At 40.4% G+C, this 15,495-nt stretch overlaps 2 protein-coding genes across 9 annotated transcripts in view; one reads left to right on the forward strand and one right to left on the reverse strand.

Annotated features, from left to right (window-relative positions):
- Positions 1-2,037: 2,037 nt before the first annotated feature.
- On the reverse strand, positions 2,038-10,124 carry CEP19 (centrosomal protein 19). Of its 8 annotated transcripts, none has more exons than XM_029939542.1 (4): positions 9,958-10,123; positions 5,275-5,409; positions 4,152-4,348; positions 2,038-3,545 (listed from the first exon to the last, which is right to left on the reverse strand). In XM_029939542.1, exons 3-4 carry the CDS (start codon positions 4,303-4,305, stop codon positions 3,184-3,186), a joined length of 516 nt encoding a protein of 171 aa, XP_029795402.1. In that variant the 5' UTR covers positions 4,306-4,348; positions 5,275-5,409; positions 9,958-10,123; the 3' UTR covers positions 2,038-3,183. The 8 variants fall into 8 exon arrangements, with proteins under 8 accessions (XP_029795402.1, XP_029795399.1, XP_029795400.1 ...); XM_029939539.1 differs by having other exon boundaries at positions 4,152-4,351; XM_029939540.1 differs by having other exon boundaries at positions 4,152-4,351; positions 9,857-10,123.
- PIGX (phosphatidylinositol glycan anchor biosynthesis class X) overlaps positions 5,225-15,495 on the forward strand; it is a 38,402-nt gene continuing 28,131 nt past the window's right edge. Inside the window, exons 1-4 of the mRNA XM_029938728.1 lie at positions 5,225-5,229; positions 9,869-10,139; positions 10,231-10,495; positions 13,457-13,520. Coding sequence (XP_029794588.1) covers positions 5,225-5,229; positions 9,869-10,139; positions 10,231-10,495; positions 13,457-13,520 — 605 coding nt within the window. The remainder of the gene's footprint in view (positions 5,230-9,868; positions 10,140-10,230; positions 10,496-13,456; positions 13,521-15,495) is intronic.

Raw genomic sequence — 15,495 nt, forward strand, 5'->3', positions numbered from 1 at the left:
ATTTAGTGAACATGAGATGTGCTCAATACACACCAAAAAACATGGACTGGGAAATGTGCTGCAGATGACATTAACATAATTTAAAGAGAAGTGTTTTGATACATTTGGGAAATTGCACTCCAAACCACTGGGGGAAAGATAGGTAATCCAGTATGTAGTAGCATTGGGACAGTTGGATGGGCATCTGGGGAAAAGTAAAGTTGGGATTCACATCTCGTGTCTTATACCAAAATAAATTCCTGTGTAGAAAAAAATCATGGATAAAACAAAAGCAAAGAACTTGGAGTGAGGAATGCCCCCTCTATATAGGAGAAAAATGCAGAAGCACAGAAAAAAATATTGGCAAAAACATCAAAAACAAATGACAAAGGTGAAAATATCTACAATTCATATCATAGGCCAAGGACTATTTTCCTTAATAAAGAACTTTTTACAAATCAGTAAAAAAAAAAAAAAAAAAACCCAGCAACACAAAAGAAAAATGAGCAAATGACATGAGTTATTTCATTAAAAAAATTGCCCTTCAGTGTATGAAGATGCTTAATCTCACTTGTAATTTAAAAAATCGAATTAAAACTCTGAGCTACAAAAAACAACAACAACAACAACAACAAAAAAAAAAAACTCCAAGGCTATGAGATACGATTTTTAAATTATAAGATTGGCAAAAATAAATGAGTTTCATAACACTGTCTTTTGATGAGCATGTGGGGAAAACAGATACACTCACGTTCTTCTGATAATTAAATTGAAACGACCTTCATGGAAGCACTGTGCGTTGCTAAAATACACTCCAGCCTCACCTCCTACCATTTTTCTCTTGTTCAATCCAAATCAGCCACATTTGTGTCCTTGCTCCTCTTCTAATAAGCCAAGCACACTCCTGCCCCGGGTGCCGATGCATCTACCTTTCCCTACTACTCAGGGAATGCACATCAGGTTTTCCTTACCTCCTTCAGGTCTTTACTCAAATGTCACTTCTATAGTGAGGTGCTCTCTGATCACTGTCAAAAAAAGTGGCTCCCAACCCCTCCACCATTCTTTTTTAACCCTGTTTTTTATTTCCAGGCACTTGTTACTTGACATTATTCCATGTATTTGTTTGTTATCTCTCCTCTTCCATTAGAATGTAAACCTCGCAAAGGCAAGGACTTTTTATGCAGACTGCAGTGTACACAGACTGCAGTGTACACAGAAGAGTACAGGCTCAGCATGTAACAGGTGCTCATTAACTACACATACTGAATGAATGAATGAACGAACTTCTTTGAAGGACAACTTAGCAATACCTATTAAAATTTGGAATAGAAAAAAAATTTAGAGTAGACATACCCAAAAGTTCCCCTCTAGGCATTAAAGGCACAAAACAGAGAATGTACAAGGTTAGTAGCTGTGGCATTGTTTCTAATAGTGAAAGGATAAACAATGTAAGGTCAACTTTTAAAATCTGCCATTGGGGCACTTGGGTGGCTCAGTTGGTTAAGCGGCAATGGATACTGTGTAGATACAGAAGAATCTCCAATTCTGAAAATTCTCTTGCTACATTAATTGCAAATATTATACATATAACACATGACCATCTTAAGCCCCCGGTGACATCACTATAAGAATGATCACTTTGGGCTGTCTGGGTGACTCAGTTGGTTAAGTGTCTGACTCCTGATTTTGGCTCAGGTCATGATTTCCTGGTTCATGAGTTCAAGCTCCACATCAGGTCTGTACTGATGGTATGGAGCCTGTGTGGGTTCTCTCTCTCCCTCCCTCTCTCTCTGCCCCTCCCACGAGCACTCTCTCTCTCAAAATAAACTTTTTTTTTTAAATAAAGGAATGATGGGTGCCTGGGTGGCTCAGTCAGTTGGGCGTCCAACTTTGGCTCAGGTCATGATCTCATGGTTTGTGGGTTCAAGCCCTGCGTCGGGCTCTGTGCTGACAGCTCAGAGCCTGGAGCCTGTCTTCAGAGTCTGTGTCTCCCTCTCTCTCTTTCCCTCTCCTACTCATGCTCTGTTTCTCTCTGTCTCAATAATAAATAAACACAAATTTAAAAAAGATGTTTATTTTTTTTTTAAAAAAGGAATGATCTCTTTAACGGAGCTTTTAATGGTAAAGAGAGTAGGGATGGACAGGTAGAAAGAATGAACGATTTTTACAGTTTTATTTAATATTAATTTCCTTGCAGGAAACATAGAGTATGTGCTAGTTACACAATGTTCTAGTAAGAAGAAAGATGTACCCGTACACGTATAACCTGGTCCAACAAAGATCTTGTCTTTGTAGGTCCAAACTCATAAATAAGCCTAAACTGGCAATGCCTATTGTTCATTTAGCATGGGTAGATTTCCCATTTTACAAACAAACTTCTGTAGTTATGGGAAGAGCTTCAGGGTTTCAGAGTGTCTTTAGAATGTATTTCCTGACCCTGGAGGGGCAGAATTCTCCTGCCGTCCATCAGATGACCTCCAGGTGCAGCAGCAGGGCCTCTGGGAGGACTGATCTTCTGCCCCACAGTTAAATACACATAAAGACACAGTGCATATGGGATAATCCCGATAAGCATGTATGCCCTCTGATCGTGGCAAACTATAATTAGCTTTCTGCTCCTCAGATAAAATGTTCTCATCCCCATCTCTTTATCATTAACCTCCTCCCCCTTTTTCTTTCTTTCAGTTTCTCTCACCTGGAATTCTGTATAAAATTCTATCTAAATACTATGATTTCAAGGGCCCATCTCTCCACTAAAGGGCAAAGTCTTCCCTGACTATTCTACCCTATGGTAATCTAGGCTCTGGCCCTCTTTAACATTTATCAAGCATCTGGCTCTAATTTTTTGCTGCCTAATTCTATTAATTAGCTTTTCACAAGTTTTTGACTTATCTTCCGATTAGATTGTAAGCCCCTTAAAGGCATATTCCGATATTCTGTTCTTATATTCCTAATGCATCTACATAGTAGATACTCTACATGTCTCAGTTTTGAAAAGTAACATGGTCAATCCAAACATAACCCAATACGTACGTTTTGTGCTCTTTACAGATTTTTCTAGAACCATGTTTATACATTCTTAGTATAACTGTACAATCATTTTATATTGCATTGTCCACTTGTATTACTCAGTTTCACAAGTACACGAAGAATGTATAAACATGGTTCTTCTGTGAGCCCAATGCCTTCTTTGAGTTTCTGGTATCAGAACTCGTCGGCTGACTCTGTGTCCCAGCCACAAGACTGCAGGTGTTCATCCTGTGGGAACTCCACTTCGATGTCATAAACAAAATTCGGATCTTCCTTCTTCTTCTGATTTTTCTCAAAAAGCTCATCCATGATGCTCTTTCTTTTGGCAAGTTCCTTGTCATCTAGTTTGTTCAGGTCTTCCTCAGGGTCAATCGTTGTTTCCCGCTGAATCTGCTCCATCGTTTCGGCCAAACTTTGCCCCTGCAAATAACCTCGTAAAACACGGAACAACTTCTCTAGCTGCCTCAGGGACACTTGCTCCAGGTAATTCTTGTGTCGTGGATTGTTCTTTAACTGTTCAGCAGCTCTGCTGCAATCTAGGAGGGAGAAACAAAGCTATACGCTGCACATAACACATACACCACAAAGAACTGATGTACCATAAACTACTGGAAACATTATCTGCTATTAAGCCAAGAAACAGAGTGGCTTTTTCAAAATGAATTATTTTGCAGAACTATTCCTTCATACTGAGTTTTGAGTGGGGGAGCGGGAAGGAGGGATGCATCTTTTAATTTCTTTAACTTAAAATCACTTTGAGATGTTATACACTTGCAACTGGAGAAAACATCTAAAATGAAAAGATAGGCTTGCAGTTTTAGACATTAGTGCTGGTACTAATACCAAGACTGCACATAGAAGACACACTTGGAGGGAGAGAAGGGAGTTAATATTATTTAATAATGCTGTCTCCTTTAACCCATATGTAATTCTGAATGGGTGGAATTATCAGTTTCCTCTTACAGATCAGGAAACTGAGGCTCACTGACAATAAGTCAGTTAGCTGGGGTCACACATCTACCCTGATTTGAACCTAAGACTGTGTAACTCTGCAGGCCATGTCACTTCATTATGAGACTCAAATCTTTCTTTTTAAGTGACTTAGAGAATATTTCATACAGGTAAGATAAAGCATGAGGTACCTGAAAACTTTGAAAAGTTTCGGACTGGCATGATGCGTTGGCGACTTTTCCCCTTCATTTCATTCTCATAGATTAAGATAATAGCTGGAGGCTGGAACCTAATTCCACATTTTTTGGCAGTGCACATCATTCTCACATACACTGCAGGGTCCATCAGAGGAAATCTGATGAAAATGTGTTAGTCACATAATGACTTCCTGCTGAAGGGGAAACAAATTTAAGTGTCGGAGAAATCACACTCCCTAGTACCCCGCCTCCCCAGCAGATCTGGCTCTAGTCCAGGTCTAGGAATGCATGCTTAGCCTATCAAGCCCAGGTCTTTGAGAGCTACTTTGAAAGTTCCCTTTGGCCCTCAGTTATCCTTATTCTGCTGGGTCCCTGGTTCACTGAGGTGTGGAGGTTTGTTCACATACAAGCCTGCATATGCAGTTCAGTCTGGACCTCTCGGTGTACTGCATTCTTAACCAAAGATTATAAATGAACCTCTGAGTCAGCTCAAGAATCAACTTACAGGATCTTTTTTGTTTACCAGTTAAACAAGTATGTATACCTTCTATGGCAAGATACTAGGATCTTTTAACCTTAAACATTATGTCCTGAGAGGTTCACCAACCAGATCTGTCTCCTCTGTACTTTCTCAATCATTTCACTCATCAAGGTTTTATGATTATGTATTTAATCATTTACCTACCCTTCTTTTTTTTCTTTTAAGATTTTACATTTAAGTAATCTCTATAGCCAACGTGGGGCTTAAACACGCAACTCAAAGATCAAGAGTCACATCCTTGGGGCGCCTAAATGGCTTAGTCGGTTAAGCATCTGACTTCAGCTCAGGTCATAATCTCATGGTTCATGAGTTGGAGCCCCACATCAAGCTCTATGCTGACAGCTCAGAGCCTAGAGCCTGCTTCAGATTCTGTGTCTTTCTCTCTCTGCCCCTCCCTGCTTGTGGTCTATCTCTGTCTATCAAAATTAAAAATAAACATAAGAAAAAAAAAAAAAAAAGAAAAGAGTCACATGCTCTACTGACTGAGCCAGCCAGGCATCCGCTTCCCTTCTATTCTGCATGCTACATGAGGTAAGGAACATATCCGTTGTTCACCAGAATATCCTCGCACATTACCTGGAATGTAGTAGGGGTTCCACACAGATTTGTTTAACTTAATGTACTCATACAAGACAGAGCCTCTGTACATCCTCTAAGTGTTCACAGTCCAGAAGTCTGATACCAAATGCAGACTTGATGCAGATTCAGTCTCTATATATACAAGCAAAAAAGTTTACATGGCTTTTATTTCAACTTATTTGTCTCACTATATGTTTTTTCAGTCACAAGAAACACAGCTACTTTGCAGTGAATACTTTCTATTCCCTCTTCCTGGCTCCCAGTGCCAAAATATACTGAATGACAGGGACTCCTTAAACAGGACTATGACATTCTCAGGAAGATTTTTAAATGTCAAGGAACTGACAGGCAAGTAGCACAGGGTGATGGTATCTTCACAAACTTAGTTCTGTTAGAGAATCACTTTAGGAAAATAAGACATTGGAGAAAACTGGGGGTAAGGTGGGAGAGGAGGAGAAAACATATATAAAATAATTACCTTTGATTCTTTCCAGTTTTTTTCTATATGTATTTTTTAATATAGTGTTTTTTATATTAAATGTCTGTTTTCTGCCTCTTAAAGTATGCTCCACACCCAGCAGGGCTCAAACTCACAACCCTGAGATCAAGAGTCACCCCTGAGATCAAGAGTCCCATGCTCTACCAATTGAGCCAGCCACGAGCCCCTATTTCCTGCCTTTTAAATTTAACAACCTATGTGATTTAGATGTTTTACTAAAATATAAAATTTTTTTATGATTGCCAAGTATTTTGTCCTACAGGCATACCATAATCTTTATCATTCACCCCTTATTGTGGGACATCAGAATTTTTACTCTTAAGAAATTAATCATTAAGAACTGCTTTTTCAAATTACTATGCTCTGCCTCTGATCTGATACAATGATTCTACCCATCTCCTTCTTCTTAACAAATAGTCCTCACAGGTCACCTCACTAAAGTCTAGTCTGTTAGTAGGCTTTCTAGGAGATCCTACTAAGCACAATATAAATTCCATACACTCAAGCAAATGCCCCTATTCGTGAATGATGTACGTGATTGATAATAATGTAGGTTGTTTTTTTTTTTACTATAGAGTCTTTTCTTTTTAAAATTTAACTTTTATTTGTACTAAAGTAATGTCTTTTTTCTGTTTAAAATGCAAAATAGCAATCCCTATCAAAATAACACCAGCATTCTTCACAGAGCTAGAACAAAGGATCCTAAATTTTTTATGGAACCAGAAAGACCCTAAATAGTCAAAGCAATCCTGAAAAAGAAAACCAAAGCTGGAGGCATCACAATTCCAGACTTGAAGCTGTGTTACAAAGCTGCAATCATCAAGACAGTGTGGTACTGGCACAAAAATGACACTCAGGTCAGTGGAACAGAATAGAGAACCCAGAAATGGACCCATAGACAAATGGTCAAATAAAAGTAGGAAAGAATATCCAATAGAAAAAGGACAGTCTCTGCAGCAAATGGTGTTGGCAAAACTGGACAGCGATATGCAGAAAAAATGAACCTGGACAACTTTTTTACACTATACAAAAAATAAACTCAAAATGGACGAGAGATCTAAACATAAGACAGGAAGCCATCCAAATCCTAGAGGAGAAAACAGGCAACAACATCTTTGACCTTGGCCACAACAACTTCTTGACATGTCTCCAGAGGCAAGGAAAACTAAAGCAAAAATGAACTAATGGGACCTTATCAATTTAAAAAGTTTCTGAACAGTGAAGGAAACAATCAGCAAAAAAGACAACTGACGGAATGGGAGAAGATATTTGCAAATGAAATATTAAATAAAGGGTTGGTATCCAAAATCTATAAAGAACTTATAAAACTCAACACCCAAAAAACAAATAATCCAGTGAAGAAATGGGCTAAAAACATGAAAAGACATTTCCCCAGAGAAGACATCCAGATGGCCAAAAGACACATGAAACAATTTCAACATCACTCATCATCTGGGACATACAAATCAAAACCACAATGAGATACACCTCACACCCGTCAAAATGGCTAGCATTAACGACTCAGGCAACAACAGATGCCGGAGAGGATGCGGAGAAAGAGCATCTCTTTTGCACTCCTGGTGGGAATGCAAACTGGTGCAGCCACTCTGGAAAACAGTATGGAGGTTCCTCAAAATATTGAAAATAGATCTACCCTCTGACCCAGCAATTGCACTACTAGGTATTTATCCACAGTATACAAGAGTGCTGTTTCAAAGGGGAACATGCACCCCTATGTTTATAGCAGCACTATCAACAATAGCCAAAGTATGGAAAGAGCCCAAATGTCCATCAGCTAATGAATGGATAAAGAAGATACAGTATATGTATATGATGGAATATTACTGGGCAGTTAAAATGAATGAAATCTTGCCATTTGCAGCAACATCGATGGAACTACAGTGCATTTTTCTAAGTGAAGTACGTCAGAGAAAGATAAATATATGATTTTGCTCATATGTGGAGTTTAAGATACAAAACAGATGAACATAAAGGAACGCAAGCAAAGATAATATAAAAACAGGGAGGGAGACAAACCATAAGAGACTCTTAAATACAGAGAACAAAATTAGGATTGCTGAAGGGGTTTTGGGTGGGGTCTAAATAGGCAAGGGGTATTAAGGAGGACTCTTGTGGATGAGCACTGGGTGTTATATGTAAGTGATGAGTTACTAAATTCTATTCTTGAAATCATTGCACTATATGTTAACTAGCATAACTAACTTAATTTACATTTTTAATGAAAATTAAAAATAATAAGAAAAAAAAAGAGTGGTCTGAGAGAAGGGTAAGATTATATCAGGACAACTGTATTCCTGCTAAAGAAATAAACAGAAACAACCCCCTCCAAGTATATATCAAGTTCAGGAATCTGCTTTGAAGAGTAAATAGAAATTAGTTAAACATAGGAGGTAGAAGGAATTCCAGTAAAGGGAATAGCATTTGGTTATGCCAAATGCATCTCTATGGCATTCATCATTGTTGTAACTGCAACATGAATAAGCTTGAGATAAAATAAGTGGAATAGGTCAGAATCAGGAAGTAGTAGTCACACCATTCAGAGCTTTATGGTTTGATCTTACTTGGGAGTTCGAGCTTTACCCTAAAAGCTCGAGGGAACTCTCAAAGGATTGGAATCAGAGCAGTATAAGTGTGGTTCTAGGTTGGAAGAGGATTACACAGAAAGCTGGGTATTGGGAGGGATAGTAGTGACCACAAGTGAGGAGGCTCTGCACTGAGACTGGCAGAGGGTTGAAGATTCAATTCCAAAGGTGCCAATGGGGTAGTGTCTGCTGTCTTGGTGATGTGATTGATTGATTGATTGACTGGATACAGGTATTGAGAGAGAGAAAAAAAATTCAAAGGTTAAAAAAATTAAAAAAAAATTGGGAGCCTGGGTGGCTCAGTTAGTTATGCAGCAGACTTTGGCTCAGGTCATAATCTCACAGTTGGTGGGTCTGAGCTGACAGACAGGAGAAGGCTTCAGATTCTGTATCTTCCTTTCTCTCTACCCCTCCCCTGCTCATTCTGTCTGTCTCTCTCTTCCTCAAAAATAAATAAACATTAAAAAATAAATAAATAGGGGCACCTGGGTGACTCAGTCGGTTAAGTGTCTGAGTTAGGCTCAGGTCATTTCACAGTTTGTGGGTTCCAGCCCTGCATCGGCTGGTGTCTGCTGTCAGCACAGAGCTTGTTGCAGATTCTCTGTCTCCCTCTCTGCCCCTCCCCCACTCGTGCTCTGTCTCAAAAATAAACAAACGTTAAAATCGTTTTTAAATTAATATATAAAATGTAAAATAATTCTATGAGGATTATAACAAATAACTTGTCCTTCCTCTCTTCACAGGCAACCAGTTTCACTTCTTTTAAGTGTTTCTTCCAAAATGTATATCCCCATATTTCTTTAAAATTTTTTTTAAATGTTTAGTTTTTATTTTTGAGAGAGAAACACAGCATGAGCAAGGGAGGGGCAGAGGGAGAGGGAGACACAGAATCCCAAGCAGACTCCAAGCTCCGAGCTGTCCGCACACAGCCCCACGGGGGGGGGGGGGGGAGGTCGAACTCACCAACTGAGAGATCAAAGACCTGTGCCAAAGTCCGATGCTTAACCCACTGAGCCAGCCGGGCGCCCCTCCATATTTCTTAATAGCATGTTTATACTGCTGTTTTCAGTATTTTTATAGTACATGCTGGCATCTTTCCGCAGAGGAAAATGTCTGCAAGCTCGGTCCTAGAGCTCTTTGTTCTGCTCCAATCTTCATCTAGGCCTACTTGCGGATTTAACTTAATTCATGAAGACAGATGACTATTTACCTAAGTCTTCCTCCTAGGCATTAATACTTTTCTCCCCGAGGATCAGTGACTGCCATAACCTTGCTAAACATCCCGCACAGCACCTAAAAGTGTACGGATTTTGCCAATAGGTAGACGATCCTCTTCGTACTCACGTCCCCATTAGTGCAAGGCTGACTTTCTCACCCTTAGAGAAGTACAGCAAGTGCATCTTCTGCAGGGGAAGGTCTAAAACCGCCGAGAGAGGGTAGTTTCCACCCAACTGCTGTGCACAGAGGTTCACTTAACTCGATTTTGAAGCCGGGCGGAACCTGGCGTTGCAGAAAAGTCGACAGCCACAGGCCCCGCAGACGTGAATTTCCCTGCAGGAGACCCGAATCCGCAAGTACCTGTAAGTGCAAGTGGAGACAGGGAGCTCCGGATCCTGCTCAAAGGACTGTGTCCGAGGGTCGGGGTCTGGATGGGGGCCCAGGCAGGCGTTCCCAAAGCAACTGACCCGGAGCACGTCACGGCGCCTGCGCCGTTCCTCGCCCCGCCCCCGACCGGCCGGTGGGAGGCGGGCACCAATGGAGCGAGTAGGCGGGCTGGGCTGCAGACTCCCGCGACACCGGAACTTTTGGGGGTCCGCTGCTGTGGGGAGCCGGGAAACGGCAGGACCGTAGGCGCGCGTAACCGAGTCTTCCGTCCCGGTCACCAACTCCGTGGCAGCACGCTCCAGGAGCGGCGTGAGGCGAGCGCAGGCTCCTCCGTCCGCAAGCCCCTCCGTCCGCATATCGTCCGCGCGCGCTCCTCTGAGGAGCGCGTTCTCCAGCGTCCTGGCTGCCAGGGCCGTGGGCATCCGGGCGGTGGCCTGGCTGCTGCTCTGGGAGGCGGCTGGACTCCCCAGCATACCGGCCACGGCCTTCTCTGCCGCCCCCACAGACACTGGTAAAGGGAGGGGCGGGGCTGCGGGAGTGGGGGTGGGCCTTGACTCGGGTCTGGGGCAGTGCAGACTCCCAGGTCCTCAGGGGTTTGCAAAGGTACAGTACTTCTCCGTAGCTCGGCCCGTGGGCCTAGAAGTGATGGGTGACCTGGGGAAGGTTAAAAACCGTGGCCACGTGCCTCTCCTTCTTCCCACATCCCCTCCCCCTGCCACTGCTTAGAGGCCCCTTCTGGCTCTCTGAGATAGTAGTAGCTGTACTATTACTAAAATCTTGTGAAAGAAGTACAGCCGTCAGGTGTCTTGGGATGCATGAAGCTTGTGACCACCAAGGGAACCAGCAAAGCCACGGTGCCCTTTGCGGTGTGAGAATCCCAATACAGAATACAGAGCCAGCCGGCGGTGGGGACGTGGGAAGGGGAGGATAACTAGTTTTGTTTTACAAATATTTTTTGTACTAAATCGCATTGGGCTGCGGATTTTCTTATGACTGTGGGCTGGGCAAGTTGATTCATTTCTTTGGGCCCGAGTTGGGCCGCAGTGCTGTGCTAGGTGCTGTGGAACCAGCTTGCAGAGTAGTGAGGGAATGCAGTAGTCATAACGACAAGGAAAGGCAGTACACACCAAGTAAGTTTTTCCGTCTGTAAAACGAGGATATTAGACTAGTGTCAGTCACTGCTTTTGTGTCTTCAAATATTAGGTTTCCAAATTTATTTGAAGTATTATGAAGCTAAAATAAATTTTTAAACAACTGGTCTTGGTGGTCTCTAAAGACTCTTCCACCACTGATATTTTATAATTAAGAAGAGGTCAATTTCCACAGCCAGTTCAGGCCACAATAATCAAATAAGGTAATATTTAAGAGGAAAAATCTTGAAGGTGAATTCACATGCAACAAATTCATTTTGAAAATGGTATTTTTGCTTTAAAAATCACAAATAATACCTATTTGCTATACTGTCAGTAAATTAGCCTTTCTTCCATGCCAGGTGAATGTGATTTACTATTCTCTGGTGTATGTCCCGGTAGAATTTAAGCCGATTAATATGAACTTTTTTTTCTAATTTAATCTGTAAGTAGCATTAAACACTTACTCCCTACCCCTATTAAAATTAAATAGTGAAGAAACATCTGGATTTGTACAAGAGATACCCAAAGTTATTTGTTTGAAACAAACAATGATTTGTTTCCAGAGCAAATACAGGTTTCTTTAAATAGCTAGGAGAGTGGAAATATCTTAGGCTTTAAAAATCAGGCAAGGGGTGCCTAGGTGGCTCAGTCATTTAAGCGTCCGACTTTGGCTGAGGTCATGATCTCACAGTTCGTGGGTTTGAGCCCTGCATCAGGCTCTGTGCTGACAGCTCAGAGCCTGGAGCCTGCTTCAGATTCTGTATCTCCCTCTCTCTCTGACCCTCCCCTAATTGCGCACGCGCGCTCTCTCTCTCTCTCTCTCTCAAAAAACAAACACACTAAAAACCCCATAAAAGTCAGGCAAATCTTGCTTCTAATCAGTCACTTACTTAGTGGTATGACCAAGAATCAGTTAGAACTATTTATTTTATTCTTAAGTTTTATTTATTTAAGTAATCTCTACACCCACTGTGGGCCTGGAACTTACAACGCGGAGATCAAGAGTTGCACGCTCTTCAGACTGAGCCCGCCAGGCGCCCTTACCATCAGTTTCCTCCTCGCACTTGTGGGGAAGAGCACTGGGTGTTATAGGGAAACCAGTTTGACAATAAACTATTAAAAAAAAAAAGAATCCGTTTCCTCCTGTGTGCAAATGGCAATAATTTTGTCTGCATATTTTGCTAGGTTGTGAAAATTAAAACACACAAAAGTCCCAAGTAGATCTATCATATGGATATTATTTTTTTAATTTATTTTTGAGAGAGAGTGAGCACAAGTTGGGGAGGGGCAGAGAGAGAAGGAGACAGAGGATCCAAAGTGAGCTCTGTGCTGAAAGCCTGATGTGGCACTCGAACTCATGTGAGATCATGACCTGAGCTGAAGTCGGAAGCTTAACCAACTGAGCCACCCAGGCGCCCCTGGATATTACATAATAAATAGTAAACCATACTTTTTTCAACGATTTTATTTCATATAATTTTACATGTGTCTTTTCAGGAATACATCTAATAGTTTATGATTTTCTTTGTGTTTGTTTTAATGTTCTTCCTACCTACTCTCACCTTTTGAAAATGGAGTAAAATTCCATAGCAAGATGCTCAGCAGAGTTGATGATCGTTAGTAACAGAATTTTTAATTTTATGATGTTAACATTGAGTAATAGTTTTAAAATCTGAATTCTGCCTGGTGTCAGTACAGTGAGATTTCTGTTTATTTTAAGTTTATAGAATCTTTGAAATTCCTTTGAATCTTTGAAAAGCCTCTACTTTTTGTTTCTGTTTTAAACATTCCCAACATCCACACAGGCATCAACGTATCGTCTTCTCAGTTTTACAGGTGCGGGTGGTATACAGAAGTTGGCAGTATGCATCAGACACACAGTTGCAGTGAGCTAGGATTAAAACTGAGATCTCCTGGCTCTTTAGCCATTCTGTTCCTTTTGGTGTGCCGGGGATCATCTGAATAAATTAGTATCAGTAACAAACACCTACATTGAGCTCTTACTATGTGGAAAGCCCTGTTGTAAGTGCTTCTACATTTATTACATTTTCATGACAACTAGCAGAGAGATAAACTATCTTGTCCAAAGGCACATAGCTATTAAGTGACAGACTGGGATTTAAAAGTAGGCTATCTAACTCCAGAGTCAATGTTCTTAACCCCTGTGCTGTATTAGAAGTAGCCTTTTTAGGTAACTCAAATTGCTTAAGTTAAAGCTTTGTTTATAAGTTGGTTAGATTTTGCAGGCAACTGAAGCCTATTCAAACAATTATGTTTTTTATTATTTAAATATTATTTCATAGACTGCTTATTTTTAAAAAATCTTCTGGTTCTTATAGGCATAAGGGCCACTTGTTCTGAAATTATTTTGAGGCAAGAAGTTTTGAAAAATGGTTTCCATAGGTAAGTTGCCCACTGACTTCTGCTTACATCAAAATACTGTTTCATATCATTTAGAGCAAAAACATCAATAACTGGAAAATGGATAAAATAAAAATCACTTGCTTTCTTGTATTATAATTGACAGGTTTGTCATATGTGGTTTATGGTTTGAAATAATGATTAAAATAACAGTAGAGTAGAGAAAAAAACAAATCTTTAATATTTATCATACATGTATGTTTTATATATATAGCCAGAAACTATACAGTATTCATTTAATGTTCACAATGGTTGTGAGATAGATGATACTTTTCTTGCTTTTCGGATGAGAAGACTAGGGCTCAGAGAATTTAATTTAGTAGAAGTGTGGATGGTAGAGCTCTGACTCAAATTTATGACTGTCATAGTCCAAAGTCATGCTATCAAGTATGAAGATGTTATGCCAACCTAAGTCACTAAGTTGCTGATTTATAATACTTGGTTTCAAATAACCAAGCTGTTTCAAAATAGAAATTATTCTCAAAAATGAATATTTGCCAGAATTGAAGATATTTAAAGAATGGTTAATAGTTGTAGAAGCTGTTCTTTAAGAAAACTTCCCAAACTTTAAAGCTTTTCATGGGAATTAATTTGAAATGATTCTCAAAGGCCTAATTTACAAATTCTGATACATTTCTTCTAGAATCACTGCATTTTATAAGTCACCTTAAAATGAAACCTCTCATTTTCTACTCTCTTTAAAGTTAGTCTGGATGCAAATGGCTAGGAGGCATAATAGAAAAAACTTGGGTTTTGTTTTGGGGTTTTTTTGTTATTGTTGTTATTTTCTATATTTTTATTTTAGAGTGAGCACTAGAGAAGGGCAGAGGGAGAGAGAACCTTAAGCAGGCTCCACGCTGAGCACAGAGCCCAACACGGGACTCAACACAGGGCTTGATCCCATGACCCTGGGATCATGACGCAAGCCAAAATCAAGAATTGAACACTCAACCAACTGAGTTACCCGGCACCCCTTGTTTTGTTTTTTAACTCAGACAAATTTGGGCTCAGAGTGTAGCTCTATTATTTAGTAACTCTGTGGCCTTAGCAAGTTTATTGAAATCTTTGCTACTCACCAGTAAAATTGGATAGTGATAGTATTTCCTTATTAGGGTTGTGAGGATTAAATCTGATAATATATAGAAAGTGTCTTAATGTGGTGCTTGTCACACAGTAAGTACATCCCCAGGAAATGTTAGCTTTCATTATTAATAATAAGATAGGTGGGGGTGACTGGGTGGCTCAGTTGGTTAGGGTCTGACTCTTGGTTTTAGCTCAGGTCATGATCTCACAGTTTGTGAGTTCGAGCCCCACATCTGGCATGCTGCTGTCAGCACAGAGCCTGTTTCAGATCCTCTGTCCCCTTCTATGTCTGCTCCTCCCCCACTTACGCTCTCTCTCAAAAATGAACATTTAAAAAGATATATATATATATATGTGTGTGTGTATATATATGTGTGTATATATATATATATATATATATATATATATATATAGAGAGAGAGAGAGAGAGAGAGAGAGAGAGAGAGAGAGAGAGAGAGAGATAAGTGACCAAGCTAAGCAATATAGTTTCTACCAAAGAGGAGATGTAACTACAAAGTAATAAAAGTGATTTTGGGGGTGGGGGGGTGGGAACTCACTCCTAAAAGGAGTTTTTGGCCAAGTTTCAGATATATTTTAAGCAATGTCAGGGTAATTATGCCAATGTATAGCTTCTGTCTTTGAAGTAACGGGGGCGGGGCGGGGAATGCCTGGATAGCTCAGTGTCTGACTTTGGCTCAGATCATGATCTTGCAATTTGTGAGTTTGAGCCCCATATCAGGCTCTGTGCTGACAGCTTGGAGCCTGGAACCTGCTTCAGATTCTGTGTCTCCCTCTCTCTCTCTGCCCCTCCCCTGTTCACCTTTGTGTCTCTCTCTCTCAAAAATAAATAAACATTAAAAAATATTTTAAAGTA

Source organism: Suricata suricatta, chromosome 5 (genome assembly GCF_006229205.1).
Source record: "Suricata suricatta isolate VVHF042 chromosome 5, meerkat_22Aug2017_6uvM2_HiC, whole genome shotgun sequence".
NCBI classification, from domain to species: Eukaryota; Metazoa; Chordata; class Mammalia; order Carnivora; family Herpestidae; genus Suricata; species Suricata suricatta.